Genomic DNA, 15,168 nt, shown 5'->3' with positions numbered 1-15,168 from the left:
CTTCTGATTAACTAACCCATGGCACTGAGTGCCCCAGCCAGCCTCCTCTTAGACACCTCCAGCCATGGTGACTCCACCACCTCCCTGGGCAGCCCATTCCAATGCCAATCACTCTCTCTGACAACCGCTTCCTAACAACATCCAGCCTAGACCTGCCCTGGCACAGCTTGAGTCTCTGTCCCCTTGTTCTGTTGCTGGTGCCTGGCAGCAGAGCCCAACCCCACCTAGCTACAGCCTCCCTGCAGGCAGCTGCAGACAGCAATGAGCTCTGCCCTGAGCCTCCTCTGCTGCAGGCTGCACCCCCCCAGCTCCCTCAGCCTCTCCTCACAGGGCTGTGCTCCAGGCCCCTCCCCAGCCTTGCTGCCCTTCTCCAAACACCTTCCAGCACCTCAACATCTCTCTTGAATGGAGGAGCCCAGAACTGGACACAGCACTCCAGGTGTGGCCTGAGCAGTGCTGAGCACAGGGGCAGGGCTCGGAGAGCTTTGCCAGCCGCAACGTTTCTGCCATTCTGCATGCCCTGAGTGAGGAGGCAGCAGTGGGAGGCTGGGAGCTGAGCTGTCCTCTCCTTGTTGTTGCAGGAGGCTGGACTCCAACACCTTGCTTTGTGACTGTGACCTGATGTGGCTGGCTGAGCTGCTGAGGAGCTACGCGCAGCAGGGCAGCATCCAGACAGCTGCCACCTGCGAGGCTCCGCGGGAGCTCCACGGCCGCTCCATCGTCACCCTCACTGCCCAGGAGTTTAACTGTGGTGAGTGGGCTCAAACTCCTCAGCCTGTGGCCTTGGGCTCTGGACCAAGGATTGCTTCTTCTACCCCTTTCCCTCCCTCTTCCCTGAGGAGTTGAACCGGTGAGAAGAGTGGAAGACCTCTGCAGTGGATGGAAGCTGCAGCACAGGAGGTTCCCCCACAACACAAGGGGGAACTTCTTGACTGGAAGGGTCCCAGAGCCCTGGCACAGGCTGCCCAGAGAGGCTGTGGAGTCTCCTTCTGTGGAGCCTTTCAAGGCCTGTCTGGATGTGTTGCTGTGTGCTCTGAGCTAGATTGTGTGGTCCTGCTGTGGCAGGGGGGTTGGACTGGATGATCTCTTTGGGTCCCTTCCAGCCCCATTCTGTGATCCTGTGATTTCCCCCCTTGGTTAGGAGAAGGGAAGGTCATTATCCCATCCTAGTCCCCAGTGATCCATTTTAATGCAAGCAGGAATATTTTCTCTCTGCTAAGGCTCTGGAAGTGTCTGGAAGAGAGCAGATTTGAGGTGGAAGAGAGTTGATTTAGACTGGAGATCAGGAAGAAAGTCTTCACAATGAGGCTGGTGAGACACTGAAACAGGTTGCCCCTGACATCCTGTGAGCTGTGATCTCTGTTAGGAGGAAAGACTGAGAGAATTGGAGTTTTCTAGCCTGAGGGGGGGATCTCATCAATGCTGAGTGTCTGGAGGATGAGATCAGGCATTTTCCAGTGACAGGCACCAAGATGAACATCAGAAATCCCCTCTAAACGTGGAGGAACTTCTTTAATTAAGAGTGATGGAGCCCTGGAGCAGACAGCCCGGGCAGATGGTGGAGTCTTTGTTTCTGGAGAGGTTAAGAACTCACCTGGACATGTTCTTGTGTGAACTTTTCTAGGTGAACCTTCCCTGGCAGGGGGGTTGGACTGGTTGATCTCCACAAGTCCCTTCCAACCCCTACCACTCTGTGACTCTGGCACAAAAGGCTCTGTAACCTCAAGTAAGGGGGAACTGGCAAGGGTCTGGAGGGAGCAGCTGTGGGACACATGGAGTGGCACTCACTGGGAGTGGATATGGCACACAAAGAGCTGCCCCCACTCCCCCCTGGTGCCACAGTACAGCCATTAATGTAAATTTGTTCTGGTTTAGGCAGGGGCACACAGTGGGATGCTTGACATTTAGCCAGAGCACCTGGTGGGAAGATTTTGCTGGCATTAGGCTTTTAGGCTGGTGTGGTGCCAGCTGGGAAGGACAAATGCTGCATAATTCAGCAGCAAGCTCTAATGATGCAGGCAGCTGATATCTGAGTCAGTGCAGAGCCTGCTGGCACCACCTGAACCCACTGTGGCTCACAGATGTGAGTCAGAGAAGAAAATCTGCCCAGGGACAGCTTGTGGGGCTGGGCTGAGTTTGGTTCTGAACTGGTGCTGTTGTTGGGGATAAACTGCCAAGCCCAGAACTTGTGATCTAAGGAGTAGACTCTCCACAGAATCCCAGCATGGTGAGGGGTGGAAAGGACCTCTAGAGACCATCCAGTCCAACCCTGTTAAAGCAGGGCACCCACAGCAGCTTGCCCAGCAGCACAATGCCCAGCTGGGGTTGGAAGCTCTCCAGAGATGGAGACTCCACAACCTCTCTGGGCAGCCTGCTCCAGGGCTCTGCATCCTCACACTGGAAAAGTTTTTCCTCCCATTCAGGTGAGACCTCCTGGGTTCCAGTTGGTGCCCACTGCCCTTTGTCTCTTGACTAGAATTTTTTCAGTGGTGCCCAATGACTGGACAGAGGGCAACAGACACCATCTGGTGGTGGTGTAGGGACTGGGCTGCAGGTGGCTTTTGCGCCGCTCTGAACTGGGTTCTGTTGGGATGCTCTTTCACAGAGAGACCTCGCATCACCTCTGAACCCCAGGATGCTGATGTCCTCTTGGGAAACACAGTTTACTTCACCTGCAGGGCAGAAGGCAACCCCAAACCTGCCATCATTTGGCTGCACAACAAGTAAGTCACACCCGAGGAGCCCTGGGGCAGCAGAGGGTTCTCAGGCATACAGCTCTTGGCTTGCCTCTAGCTACAGAAAACTTGTTTCATGCAACATAAACCCAAACCAATCCCCACAGATAGTGCCTGGGTTTTATTTGCCTCCCCTTTACCAGCGTTCTCTGGTGACCAAGGAGTGTTTTCATCTGCACTTGGAGTATTTCATCTGCATTTGTAACGGCTTCCCAGAGCTCACAGCTCACCCATGAACACACTCTGCCGGCTGTAAGCCTTTTGATGAAGAACAAAAGTCCAAATGAGTGCTTTGCATTGCTCTAAGGCACCATTTTTGCCTCCTCTTAACTGCTGGGATGCTTTTCCTCTCCAGGTTTGTCTCAGGAGAGGATGGCTTTGGTATTTTTATCCTTTTCCCTTCTCCACTGGGCTCCCTTGAAGGACAGACCTCACAAAGCAGCCTGGAGATCATCGTGCCAAGCAGCAATGCTCCAAAAACCCAAGGGTCTGTTAGAGGCTAAAGTGTTCCTGGGAAATGCTACATGATAAACCCCCCTCTGTGCTCCAGCAGTTGTGCAAGGCTGCAGAGGTGGGCACAAGCCGACCTCAGGAGGTTCAACAAGACCAAGGGCAAGGTCCTGCAGCTGGGCCAAGGCAAGGCCAAGCACAAATGCAGGCTGGGCAGGGACTGACTGAAGAGCAGTCCTGAGGAGAGGGACTTGAGGTGCTGCTGGAGGAGAAGCTCAACAGGAGCCAGCAGTGTGCACTTGCAGCCCAGAAAGCCAAGCAGAGCCTGGGCTGCAGCAGCAGAAGTGTGGCCAGCAGGGCCAGGGAGGGGATTCTCCCCCTCTGCTCTGCTGAGACCCCACCTGGAGTGCTGCATCCAGCTCTGGAGCCCCTGGGACAAGAGGGATGTGAAGATGCTGGAGAGTGTCCAGAGCAGGGCCAGGAGGATGCTCAGAGGCTGCAGCAGCTCTGCTGTGAGCACAGCCTGAAAGAGTTGGGGCTGTGCAGGCTGGAGCAGAGGAGGCTCCCAGGTGACCTTCTTGTGGCCTTCCAGGATCTGAAGGGGGCTACAAAAAAGCTGGGGAGGGACTTTTGAGGCTATCAGGGAGCGCCAGGAGTGGGGGGAATGGAGCAAAGCTGGAGGTGGGGAGAGTGAGGCTGGAGGTGAGGAGGAAGTTGTTGAGCAGGAGAGTGGTGAGAGGCTGGAATGGGTTGCTGGGGGAGGTGGTTGGGGCCCCATGGCTGGAGGTGTTTCAGGCCAGGCTGGCTGAGGCTGTGTGCAGCCTGCTCTAGGGTAGGGTGTCCCTGGGCATGGCAGGAGGGGTTGGAACTGGCTGCTCCTAGTGGTCCCTTCCAACCCTGCCTGATTCTGTGATCCTGTGATTCTAAAGAAGTGAAGTCACTGCACTGCTTTATGAGCTCCTCGTCTGCCGGAGCCTGAGCGAGGCTCGGTCATGAATAAAAATGATCCATGTTTGCTTCTTCAGCAAACTCCCCACCAGGCAGAGCTTCAGCACAGAGCAACAGTTTATGGCTGAATTAAATCCCCCTGGAAGGGAAGGTTTTGTTAGGGAAATGCTGGCAGGCTCCCAAAACCAGCATTGCAAGAGGACTAATGATAATAAATGCTCCTCAAGCAAGATGTAGCTGGAGTGAGGAGACACCAGGGGAATGAAATGAATGCCTAGCAAGCCAGAGTGGATTGCAGAGTGGATTCAACCTTTGTCCTGGGGAGGGAGAGGTCTCTTCTCCCTTCTCAGTCATCTGCAGCCATCCTTTGTGCTGGGATAAATGGGATGTAGCAGTGGGACCTTCTGCTGCAGGCTGGGATGCAGGAGTCGCAGGTCACCCTAGAGAGAAGGAAGATGTGTCACAGCCCTTGGGTTGGAGTCCAAGCTATGTTGGGGTCCCACAGTGACTTGTTCAGAGTGTTTTGCCCTCTTGAGGTCATTTGACTAGGAACAGCAATGTTAATTCATTGTTGTATCTGCACTTAGTAAATCATGGGAACAAGCTTGCTGGGCCAAGCCTCCCTGCACAATGGCAACAGCGCTCTTGCAGGAGAGCAGAACAGCTCTCTTCATGGGCTATAAATGTCATCTGTAATCAATGGTGAGAGGGGAAGGAGCTCACCCAGGCTGTAAGCCAGAGCTGGAGGCTGTAAATCATCACTCTTGCTATGAATTTCATGGAGGTCTCAAACCATCTCCAAGGAACACCAATGCCTGCAAAGTCCTACTGCTCCCAGGGGCAGCTTTTACTCCGCTCAGACTTTGCCTCTTTGTGCCTGTTTTTCAGTAATGAGATTGACATGAAGGATGACACTCGCCTCAACCTCTTGCAAGATGGTACCTTGATGATCCAGAACACCAAGGAGTCAGACAAAGGAGTCTACCAGTGCATGGCCAAGAACATAGCTGGGGAGGTCAAGACACAAGAAGTTGTGCTGCGCTATTTTGGCACCCCATGTAATTGAGCCTCCTGCACCCCTTTTAAAGGTTGGGGCTGGGAGTGGAGCTAAGGCAGAGGCAGTCCCAGCTTTGTGTGAGCCAAGATGTCCTTGGTGTGGTGGGAAAGAGAGTGCCTGCAGCATAGAGTGCTCTCAGCTTTAGGAGGTTCCTTCATGGGAGTGGGAAGCTAGGGAGTGTTAGAGATTGAAGGTAATTTGGGGCTGGGGAGGGTGTTTGGAGGCTGGGAGGAATTAACACTGGCACAGGTTGCCCAGGGAGGTTGTGGCTGCTCCCTCCCTGAAGGTGTTCAAGGCCAGGTTGGATAAGGTCTTGAATGACCTGTTCTAGTAGGAGGTGTCCCTGCCCATGGCAGAGGGTTGGAACTGGCTGAGCTTTGAGCTCCCTTCCAACCTAACCCATTCTATTCTATGACCCAGCAGCACAGAGGTGTTAAGAGTGAAGGGGACAGAGAAGCTGGGAGGAAAGAGGTGGTAGGAAGTACTGCTGGGGGAATTGCTCACAGTGAGCCTTTGGAGCTGACTGCTAGCTGGGTTGCATCAGGAGGCCAAGCAATTTCTGCTGAGAGGTGAGTGGGCAGCAGAGGTTCTGGTTTCTGAGAGGGGCTCATTTCCTTCCAGCCAAGCCCACTTTTGTGATCCAGCCACAGAACACTGAAGTGCTGATCGGGGAAAGCGTCACCTTGGAGTGTGGGGTCTCTGGGCACCCCCACCCTCGCATCAGCTGGACCCTTGGCACAGGCTCTCCTTTACCACAGGATCCCCGTTTTGCTATCACCACCTCTGGAGGCCTCTTCATCCAGAACGTCACCTTCTCAGACCAGGGACAGTACAACTGCAATGCCAGCAATGCTGAGGGATCCATCCAGGCAACAGCAAGGATCATAGTGCAAGGTGAGGAGCCCCAGATGGCGTTTCTGGGGCACAGTGTTTGGTCAGGGGGGTGCATTTTTGATGATCTGGATGAGGGGATCAAGTCCAGCATCAGTAAGTTTGCATATGACACCAAACTAGAAGCAGGTGTGGAGCTGGAGAGTAGGACAGCCCTGCAGCAACAGAACAAGGGGACACAGCCTCAGCTTGTGCCAGGGGAGGTCTAGGCTGGATGTTAGGAAGTTGTTGTCAGAGAGAGTGATTGGCATTGGAATGGGCTGCCCAGGGAGGTGGTGGAGTGGCCGTGGCTGGAGGTGTTGAAGCCAAGCCTGGCTGGGGCACTTAGTGCCATGGTGTGGTTGGTTGGCCAGGGCTGGGTGCTAGGTTGTGCTGGCTGAGCTTGGAGCTCTCTTCCAACCTGCTTGATTCTAAGGTTCTACCATTTAAGCCCACTGACTGAGACCTAACCCAAACTTGCTGTTTGAGTTTTAACTGCTGCTCAGTCCTTGCTTTCCCCTCCAGACTCTCCCAGGTTTCTCCTCATTCCCACTGACCAGACAGTGACTGAGGGACAAAGTGTGGATTTCCCCTGCTCTGCTGAGGGCCACCCTCCACCTGTGATTACCTGGACAAGGGCAGGTACTTGACTCGTCATTTCTTTCCCTCCCATGCCATCATCCACGGGATAGAGGTGAGAACAGCTGAGCTGATGGTCCAGGGTGATGACTTGCAGTGGTGACACAGGACAGATGGAGCTCACCACAGACCTAGTCACACTAGGGAGGGATGTTACAGATCACCAAGGGTGATGTTAAGCCCTGAGGAGCTTCTTAGGTCTTTGACACACTAAATTGCCATGTCAGAAGGAAGGAGTGTGATGGTTTGCATCAGCATGAAACCCATGCAAAGCCTCAAACTTCCTCCTGGGGTGGCTCTTGACCTCTAAAAACCAAGGGCTGGACACTGCAAACAGTGGCTGTCACCACGTGCCAGCTCTCTGTCACTGCCATTGCTTTTGCTCCTTTTGGGGAGCACGTTGCAGAAGAGCAGTGCTCACCACTGGCACACCTCTGAGCTTCCTTCTAGCTCAGAACAAACCACTTTGGGCCAACAGGTGGTGGTGGACTTTTAAGGTCTAGGATGCTTGTTAGCACTGGCTCCACAGAACTGATCCCATCCAACACTTTCTGGGACTGAAGCCAACAATGCTTGGCCCAGAGCCCCTCCAGCTTTTCCTTATGCTTCACAAGCCATAATTAATGGGTTAGTGCTGTGGAGAGTTCATGGCTATTGTACTCCAGCTTCCACAGCAACAGCTCTGAGATAGAGTTAAGGACTGGCTGCAATTCTCCTCCACTAGCATGTTCTCCATCTCCTTTGGTTGATGATCTTGACACAGACATAGAGTGTATCATCAGTGAGTTTGCAGATAGCACTAACTTAGGTGGGAGTCTTGACCTGCAGGAGGGTAGGGAGGCTCTATAGATAGACTTTGATATATTAGATTGATGGGCCAATGTTAATGGTATGAGTTTCAGCAAGGTCAAGTGCCAAGTCCTGCACTTAGGTCACAATAACCCCGTGGTAAGCTACAGGGTTAGGGAAGTGTGGCTGAAAGGCTGCCTGACAGAGAGGGATCTGGGGGTTCTAGTGAACAAGCATCTGAGTATGAGCCAGTAGTGTGCCCAGGTGGCCAAGAAAGCCAATGGCATCCTGGCTTGTATTAGAAATGCTGTGTCCAGCAGGAGGAGGGAGGTGATTGTCCTCCTGTACTCAGCTCTGCTGAGGTCACACCTCAAGTATTGTGCTCAGTTTTGTGCACCTCAATATGAGAGACAGGCCCCTCAATTCAAGAGAGATGTTGAGGTGCTGGAGTGTGTCCAGAGAAGGGCAACAAAGCTGGTGAGGGGCCTGGAACAAAAACCCTATGAGGAGAGGCTGAGGGAGCTGGGGGTGTTTAGCCTAGAGAAGAGGAGGCTCAAAGGTGACCTTATTGTTGTCTACAACTACTTGAAGGGAGGCTGTAGCCAGGTGGGGAGTGGCCTCTTCTCCCAGGCAAGCAGCAATAGAACAAGGAGACACAGTCTCAAATTGTGCCAGGGCAGGTCTAGGCTGGATGTTAGGAGGAAGTTGTTGTCAGAGAGAGTGATTGGCATTGGAATGGGCTGCCCAGGGAGGTGGTGGAGTCACCATCCCTGGAGGTGTTCAAGAAAAGCCTGGCTGGGGCACTTAGTGCCATGGTGTGGTTGGTTGGGCAGGGCTGGGTGCTAGGTTGGACTGGCTGAACTTGGAGCTCTCTTCCAACCTGCTTGATTCTATGATAAGGTGCTGCAGCAAGTGCAGAGGGCAACAAAGCTGGTGGATGGCCTGCAGAAAAAGCAAGTGGTCTATGCTGGATGTCAGGAGGAAGTTCTTCACAGAGAGAGTGATTTGCCATTGGAATGGGCTGCCCAGGGAGGTGGTGGAGTTGCCAGCCCTGGAGGTGTTCAAGCAAAGCCTGGATGAGACACTTAGTGCCATGGTCTTGTTGCTTGTCCAGGGCTGGGTGCTAGGTTGGACTGGCTGAGCTTGGTCTCTTCCAACCTTCTTGACTCTATGATTCCTCTAACCTATTTTCCTCCACTGCCCAGATTTCAGAAGGTATCTCTTGAAAACCTGTGGAAAGGAGCAGGTGACAAGAAGTAGGATCAGTAATTGCTTTGTGACCAGGTTTGCTAGCTCACTCCAGCTACCTGGAGATCAAGCAGGCTTTGAAGTGCTTCTGCAGAAGAGTTGCTAAGAGCGAGTGAAGAAGAGAAATGATGGAGCATCCTTCATCTCAAAGCCACTTTTGACAGTGTGGGGAGGATCCAGATTCCTTTCAGTATTTGGGAGGAATAAACAGAGCCCTTATTTGGTGGGGAAACAGAATATTAGGAGGAATAAAGTGGCTGAACTGAGAAGTTCTAATTGTTTTGTTTGGGTTTGCTGAAGCAATTTTGAGGTTGAACTTTTCTCCTTAAATAGAGGAAATATTGAAACAATGCAGATCCCCAAAGCAAAGGGAAATCAAAATACCCAATTAACACAGCTGAATGTTTCCATTTGTTTGATTAAACAGCACTTTGGGTAATTGAACACAGATTTGCTTCCCATCAGGTGTCAGTAAGGCTGCAGTCTGCACTGAGAAAAGAGTGAGGAGGAAAGAAAAGGGGCTCCAGTTGCTCAGACAAGAAAACTGCTGCCTACAGCTCCCTGAAAGGAGGTTAGGGTGAGGTGGGAGTTGGTCTCTTCTCCCTAGCATCAGGTGATGGAACAAAAGGAAATGGACTAAAATTGTGCCAGGGTTTAGGTTGGATGTTAAGTAAAGCTTCTTTCCTGCAAGAGTGGTCAAGGATTGGAACAGGCAGGCCAGGGAGGTGGTGGAGTCCTCATCCCTGGGGGTGTTCAGGAAATATGTGGCCATGGCACCTGGGGGCATAGTTTAATGGCCATGGTGGTGTTGGGTTGATGGTTGGACTCTATGGTCTGAAAGATCTCTTTCAACCAAAACAGTTCTGGGATTCTATGAACTCAGTCATCAGTCAACCTCAGCCTGACAGGAGGCTGTAGCCAGGTGGGGTTGGGTTCTTCTGCCACAGAACAAGGGGACACATCCTCAAGCTGTGCCAGGGCAGGTTCAGGCTGGATGTTAGGAGGAAGTTGTTGTCAGAGAGAGTGATTGGCATTGGAATGGGCTGCCCAGGGAGGTGGTGGAGTGGCCATGCCTGGAGGTGTTGAAGTCAAGCCTGGCTGAAGCACTTAGTGCCATGGTCTGGTTGGTTGGGCAGGGCTGGGTGCTAGGTTGGGCTGACTGAGCTTGGAGCTCTCTTCCAACCTGCTTGATTCTATGATCATCACAGAATCCCAGGATCCCAACTTGGTGGGGCTTGGAAGTGGCCTCTGGAGGTCATCCAGTCCAACCTCCCCACTGAAGCAGATGGGAAGAGCAGAATCTAAGTTCCTCCCTTAGCAAGACCAAGGTGGTTTTTCAGGGTGGCTGATGGCATGTTGGGAAGGAAATGCCATCTGGAGCTGTGGCAGCAATCCCCCCAGTGCTGGGAAGAGGAATGCCACAGCCAGCTAACAAAGCTTGTCTGAGCAGGTGGGCAGCTGCCGAGCGACCGGAGGCACAGCATCCTCTCCACGGGCACCCTGCGGGTGATGCGGGTGGCTCTGCACGACCAAGGCCAGTATGAATGCCATGCCATCAGTGCCATCGGGGTGAAGAGCCTCCCAGTGCAGCTCTCAGTGACTCCTCGAGGTAAGCTGGTGAGGCTGGGGGCAAGAAGGGCTGGCAAATAGATTCCCAGCTGGAAAGAAGGCGTTTTTGACACTGAGGGTGGTGAGATCCTGGCTTTGGTTGTCAAGAGAGGTGGTAGATGCCCCAGCAGGGCACTGTTGCAGGTGAGCATTCCAGGCCAGGTTGCCAAGGGTAGGATTGGATGAATGATGGCCAGAAGACCATGGGTCTCAAGAAATGCTGAATGAGTAATTGGTGCAGGCCCAGAGCTCCTGAGAAACAAGGAGCTAAGAGTCTGTTCAATTTGGGGCACCACAGTACAAGAGAGATGTGGAGGTGCTGGAGCAGGTCCAGAGGAGGGCAGTGAAGCTGGGGAAGGGCCTAGAGAATAAATCTTATGAGGAGTGGCTGAGGGACCAAGGGATGGTTAGATGGAGGAAGGGGAGGCTGTGAGGAGACTTCATTGCTCTCTATAGCTACCAGAAGGGACATTGTGGAGAGGCTGCTGCTGGGCTCTGCTCACAGGGAATTGGAGACAGAACAAGGAGGAATGGCCTCAAGCTGAGGCTGGGCAGGTTTAGATTGGATATTAGGAAAAGATTTTTCATGGAGAGAGTGCTCAGGGAGGTGTTGGAGTCAGCATCCCTAGAAGTCTACAGTTGCCTGAAGGGAGGCTACAACTACCTGCAGGGAGGCTGTAGCCAGGTGGGGTTGGGCTCTTCTGCCAGGCATCAGCAACAGAAGAAGGGGACACAGCCTCAGGTTGCGCCAGGGGAGGTTCAGGCTGGCTGTTAGGAGGAAGTTGTTGCCAGAGAGAGTGATTGGCATTGGAATGGGCTGCCCAGGGAGGTGGTGGAGTGGCTGTGCCTGAAGGTGTTGAAGCCAAGCCTGGCTGGAGCACTTAGTGCCATGGTCTGGTTGGTTGGGCAGGGCTGGGTGCTAGGTTGGACTGGATGAGCTTGGAGCTCTCTTCTGACCTGCTTGATTCTATGATTCTAAGTGTTCAAGAAACCTGTGGCCATGGCACTTTGGGACATGGTTTGTTGGCCATGGTCCTGTTGGGTAGATGGTTTGGCTTGATGATCTCAGAGGTCTTTTCAATCTTAGTTACTCTATGACTGTCCCCACAGTGATACCTGTGTTCCTCCATCCTCCCCAAGATGTGGTGGCAGAGACAGGCCAGGATGTTGCCATTACCTGCAGTGCCCAAGGAGAGCCAAGGCCCACCATAACCTGGGTGAAGGTAAGAGATGGCAGCATGACATCAACAGCCCCTGGGGAGCAGGATGGCTCCTCCATGGAGTCACTAACCACCTGGCTCCTCAAACACCTCTCCCAGCTCAACTAATAGGGTGGGACAGGTTGCTCAAAGAGGTTGTGGATGCCCCCTCCCTGGAGGAGGAAAGGAAAGGGTTCTTTGCAGTGAGGGTGGTGAGACACTGGCACAGGTTGCCCAGGGAGGTTGTGGAGCACAGAATGTGATCAAAGATCACATTGGGTGCTTCTGTGCTCCACAGCCTCCCTGGAGGTGTTCAGAACCAGTCTGGATGACTCCTTGAGTGACCTGTTCTAGTGGGAGATGTCCCTGGGTTGGAACTGGATGAGCTTTGGGGTCCCAAGCTGACCTTCAAGGCTCCCTTCCAACTTGATGCCTTCTGTGATTCTATGAGCTGGGTGATGCTGGTTGGCTCTAGCTTTGATGGGACAAAGCTGAGATCCTTCACTCTGCTCTTTCAATAATTCATCAGATGGAGCTCTTCAGGCTGTTTTCCTGCTGTGCTGTAGCACAAAACCTGTGACCTTCTTTGGGACCTGCTCTGCCTTTGAGCAAAACTGGAGGGGAAAATGCTTGAACCTCAATTACCCTGCAGAGGTCTCATGAGAGGTGACCTAGCAGCTTGTCTGGAGCTCCAGACAGCTGTGGGTGAAGAAGAGAAGAGCCTGGGAAGCAGAGTAAGCATGAGATTGGGGCAGGGTAGCAGGAGGTTAAGAACAGGATAAGGAAAACCTGGAGCCTCATCCAGGCTGAGAGGTGGGATTTGATCAGTGATGCTGCCCAGAGGAAATCTGGTATCTGCAGTTCAAAGCCATCAAAAATCTCTCAGGTTGTCCCCAAACTGAAGACTTTTAGTCATATTTCTGTGCCACGGCTCTCCAATGGCAGCATTAGGGCACAGTCTGCAAGAGGTGCAGGGAAATGCGTGGGGGAGTCTGTGCCCTGCACTGAGTGTTTGGAGGTAGACCTGAGTGAAGGAGCTGGGCAAGAACCTTCTGGCAGTGGGTCCAAGCAGGAGCAGATGTCCTCGGGTGGCTCTCTGGTTTCTCTGGTAGAGCAATGCTAACATCTGCTGGCCACCCTGTTCATCGCAGCCACCTGCAGCTTTCACAGGATCAGAGATGTCAGGGGCTGGAAGGGACCTCCAAAGCTCAGCCAGTCCAACCCCCCTGCCAGCGCAGGATCACCTAGAGCAGGTCACACAGGAACACATCCAGGTGGGTTTTGAATATCTCCAGAGAGGGAGACTCCACAACCCCTCTGGGCAGCCTGTGCCAGGGCTCTGGCACCCTCACAGGGAAAAAATCCTCCTCATGTTTGCACAAAACTTCCTCTGCCTCAGCTTCCACCCAGTGCCCCTTGGCCTGGCACTGGGCATCACCCAGCAGAGCCTGGCTCCAGCCTCCTGCCACTCACCTGCACACATTGATAACCATTGCTGAGGTCACCTCTCAGCCTCCTCCTCTCCCAGCAGCACAGCCCCAGCTCCCTCAGGCTCTCCTCAGAAGAGAGAATCCCTTAATCCATTCCCTTAATCACCTTTTCTGGCTGGGTTCTCTCCAGCAGTTCTATGTCCCTCCTGAACTGGGGGGCCCAGAACTGGACTGCTTTGCTGAGCAGGCTTCCAGCTGGACTGGGAGGAAGCTTTCCACACCCTGACATGTTCTCTGTCTTTTGGTGATGCAACAGGAGGGTATCCAGATCACAGAGAGTGGCAAGTTCCACATAAGCCAAGATGGGACCCTTTCCATTCAAGACCTCGGCGTGGCTGACCAGGGCAGATACGAGTGCATAGCAAGAAACCCCTTTGGCTTCACCTCCAGCACCATGCAGCTCACCATCACTGGTAGGGTATCTCCTCTGTGCCTCCTCAGCCTTCTCCTGCTCTCCTGTGAGCAGGGGCTCTGCTGGGTTGGCACTTTGGTCAGATAACTCTGGTATGTCTGCCTTGCAGACAGGTCCCTTGCAGACATGAAAGCCCCACACATCTCCCAGCTGCTCCTCACTGTTTTCTCAGCTGAGCTGCAGCTGCTCCCTGCAAAGCCAGAGGTGTTGTCTGAATCCTCCTCCTGCATGCTCAGCTGTTGGCATGCCTGGAGTCACTGCCTCTGCTGGGAGGGAGGAACTAATTAACAGAATCCCAGAATTCCTGCCTGATAGGGGTTGGAATGGCCCTCTGGAGATTATCCAGTCCACCTGCCCTGCTAAAGCAGGGCACCCACAGCACCTTGCCCAGGAGCACAAAGGCTGGAGTGGATTTGGAGTCTCTCAAGAGAAGGAGACTCCAGAGCCTCTCTGGGCAGCCTGCTCCAGGACTCCAGCACCCTCACAGTGAAGAAGGTTCTCCTCAGATAGCTGAGCAATTTCTCTGCTCAGATAGAGTCCCCTAGGTTCCTGTTTGTGCCCACTGCCCCTTGTACTGTCACTGAAAAGAGCCTGGCCCCATCCTCTTGCCCCCCACCCTTTAGCTCTTGCTGAGCATTGAGCAGATCCCCTCTGGGGCTGCTTTTCTCCCGGCTCAACAGCTCCATCGTTCTCAGCCTTTGCTCCTCACAGAGCTGCTCCAAGCCCCTCAGCAGCTTTGTAGCCCCTGCTGGACTCCCTCCAGCCTTCTTCAGCACATCTGCTGAAAACAATAGACTCATGGTGCTGATGTTGCAATTGGAAGTGCAGCTCTACCTTCTGCAGAGTTAGAGCTTGTGCTGCCAGCCAGATTTTCGTGAGCTTGGAAGACAAATGAATACCAAAGTAACTTTAGGAACTGTTCTTTCTTTCTGCTTTGGAAAGCCACAGATGTTGGCCGGAGTGGGGACACGTTTGTGGTCACATCACTACGAGAGGCCATCAGCAGCGTGGATCAGGCCATCAATTCCACACGCACAGAGCTGTTCAGCAAGTAAGTCCCTGGAGCAACCAGGATCTGAGAGCCTGAGGCAGAAAGGAGATGGAAAAGACACTGAAAGGAACTGCTTTGAGTCTGTTGTTTGCAATCCACAAAGCAAAGCTCCAGCTTGGTTTGGAGTGGTGGATGTTGGAACTACACAAGGCAGAAGTGAGGCTGTGAGAGCTCCGTAGTGAGCCTTCCATAGCATCTGGGGATTGTAGGATTGTTAGGGTTGGAGGAGACCTCCAAGGGCACTGAGTCCAATTGTTAACCTAACATTGCCAAGCCTGACACTAAACCCTGCCCTTAAGCATCCCATCTTCATGATTTTTGAAACCTTCCACTGATTGCAACTCCACCACTCCTCTGGGCAACCTGTTCCAGGGCTTGACAAACCTTTCTTGGAAGACCTTGTTCCTCATGTCCAAACTAAACCTCCTCGATGTCCTTCTTGGCGTGAGTGGCCTGAAACTGAACCCAGCATTTGAGGTGCAGCCTCACCAGTGCCAAGCACAGGAGGGCAATCAGTTCCCTGGTCCTGCTGGCCATGCTGTTACTGATCATAGAATCAGAGAATCAAGCAGGTTGGAAGAGGCCTCCAAGCTCAGCCAGTCCAACCTAGCACCCAGCCCTGCCCAACCAACCAGACCATGGCACTAAGTGCCTCATCCAGGCTTGGCTTCA

General features: G+C 53.2%; 1 protein-coding gene across 1 annotated transcript in view; it reads left to right on the top strand.

The window, feature by feature from the left end:
* LOC135188100 (peroxidasin homolog) overlaps positions 1-15,168 on the top strand; it is a 50,891-nt gene that overhangs the window by 26,511 nt on the left and 9,212 nt on the right. The window contains 9 exon segments of the mRNA XM_064167328.1: positions 582-751; positions 2,606-2,723; positions 5,022-5,191; positions 5,812-6,084; positions 6,586-6,702; positions 10,187-10,345; positions 11,455-11,567; positions 13,290-13,446; positions 14,388-14,496. Of these exon segments, the coding sequence (XP_064023398.1) occupies positions 582-751; positions 2,606-2,723; positions 5,022-5,191; positions 5,812-6,084; positions 6,586-6,702; positions 10,187-10,345; positions 11,455-11,567; positions 13,290-13,446; positions 14,388-14,496 (1,386 nt within the window).

This window comes from Pogoniulus pusillus, chromosome 29 (assembly GCF_015220805.1).
Source record: "Pogoniulus pusillus isolate bPogPus1 chromosome 29, bPogPus1.pri, whole genome shotgun sequence".
In the NCBI taxonomy this organism is placed as follows: Eukaryota; Metazoa; Chordata; class Aves; order Piciformes; family Lybiidae; genus Pogoniulus; species Pogoniulus pusillus.
This window is presented reverse-complemented; position numbering and strand designations above follow the sequence as displayed.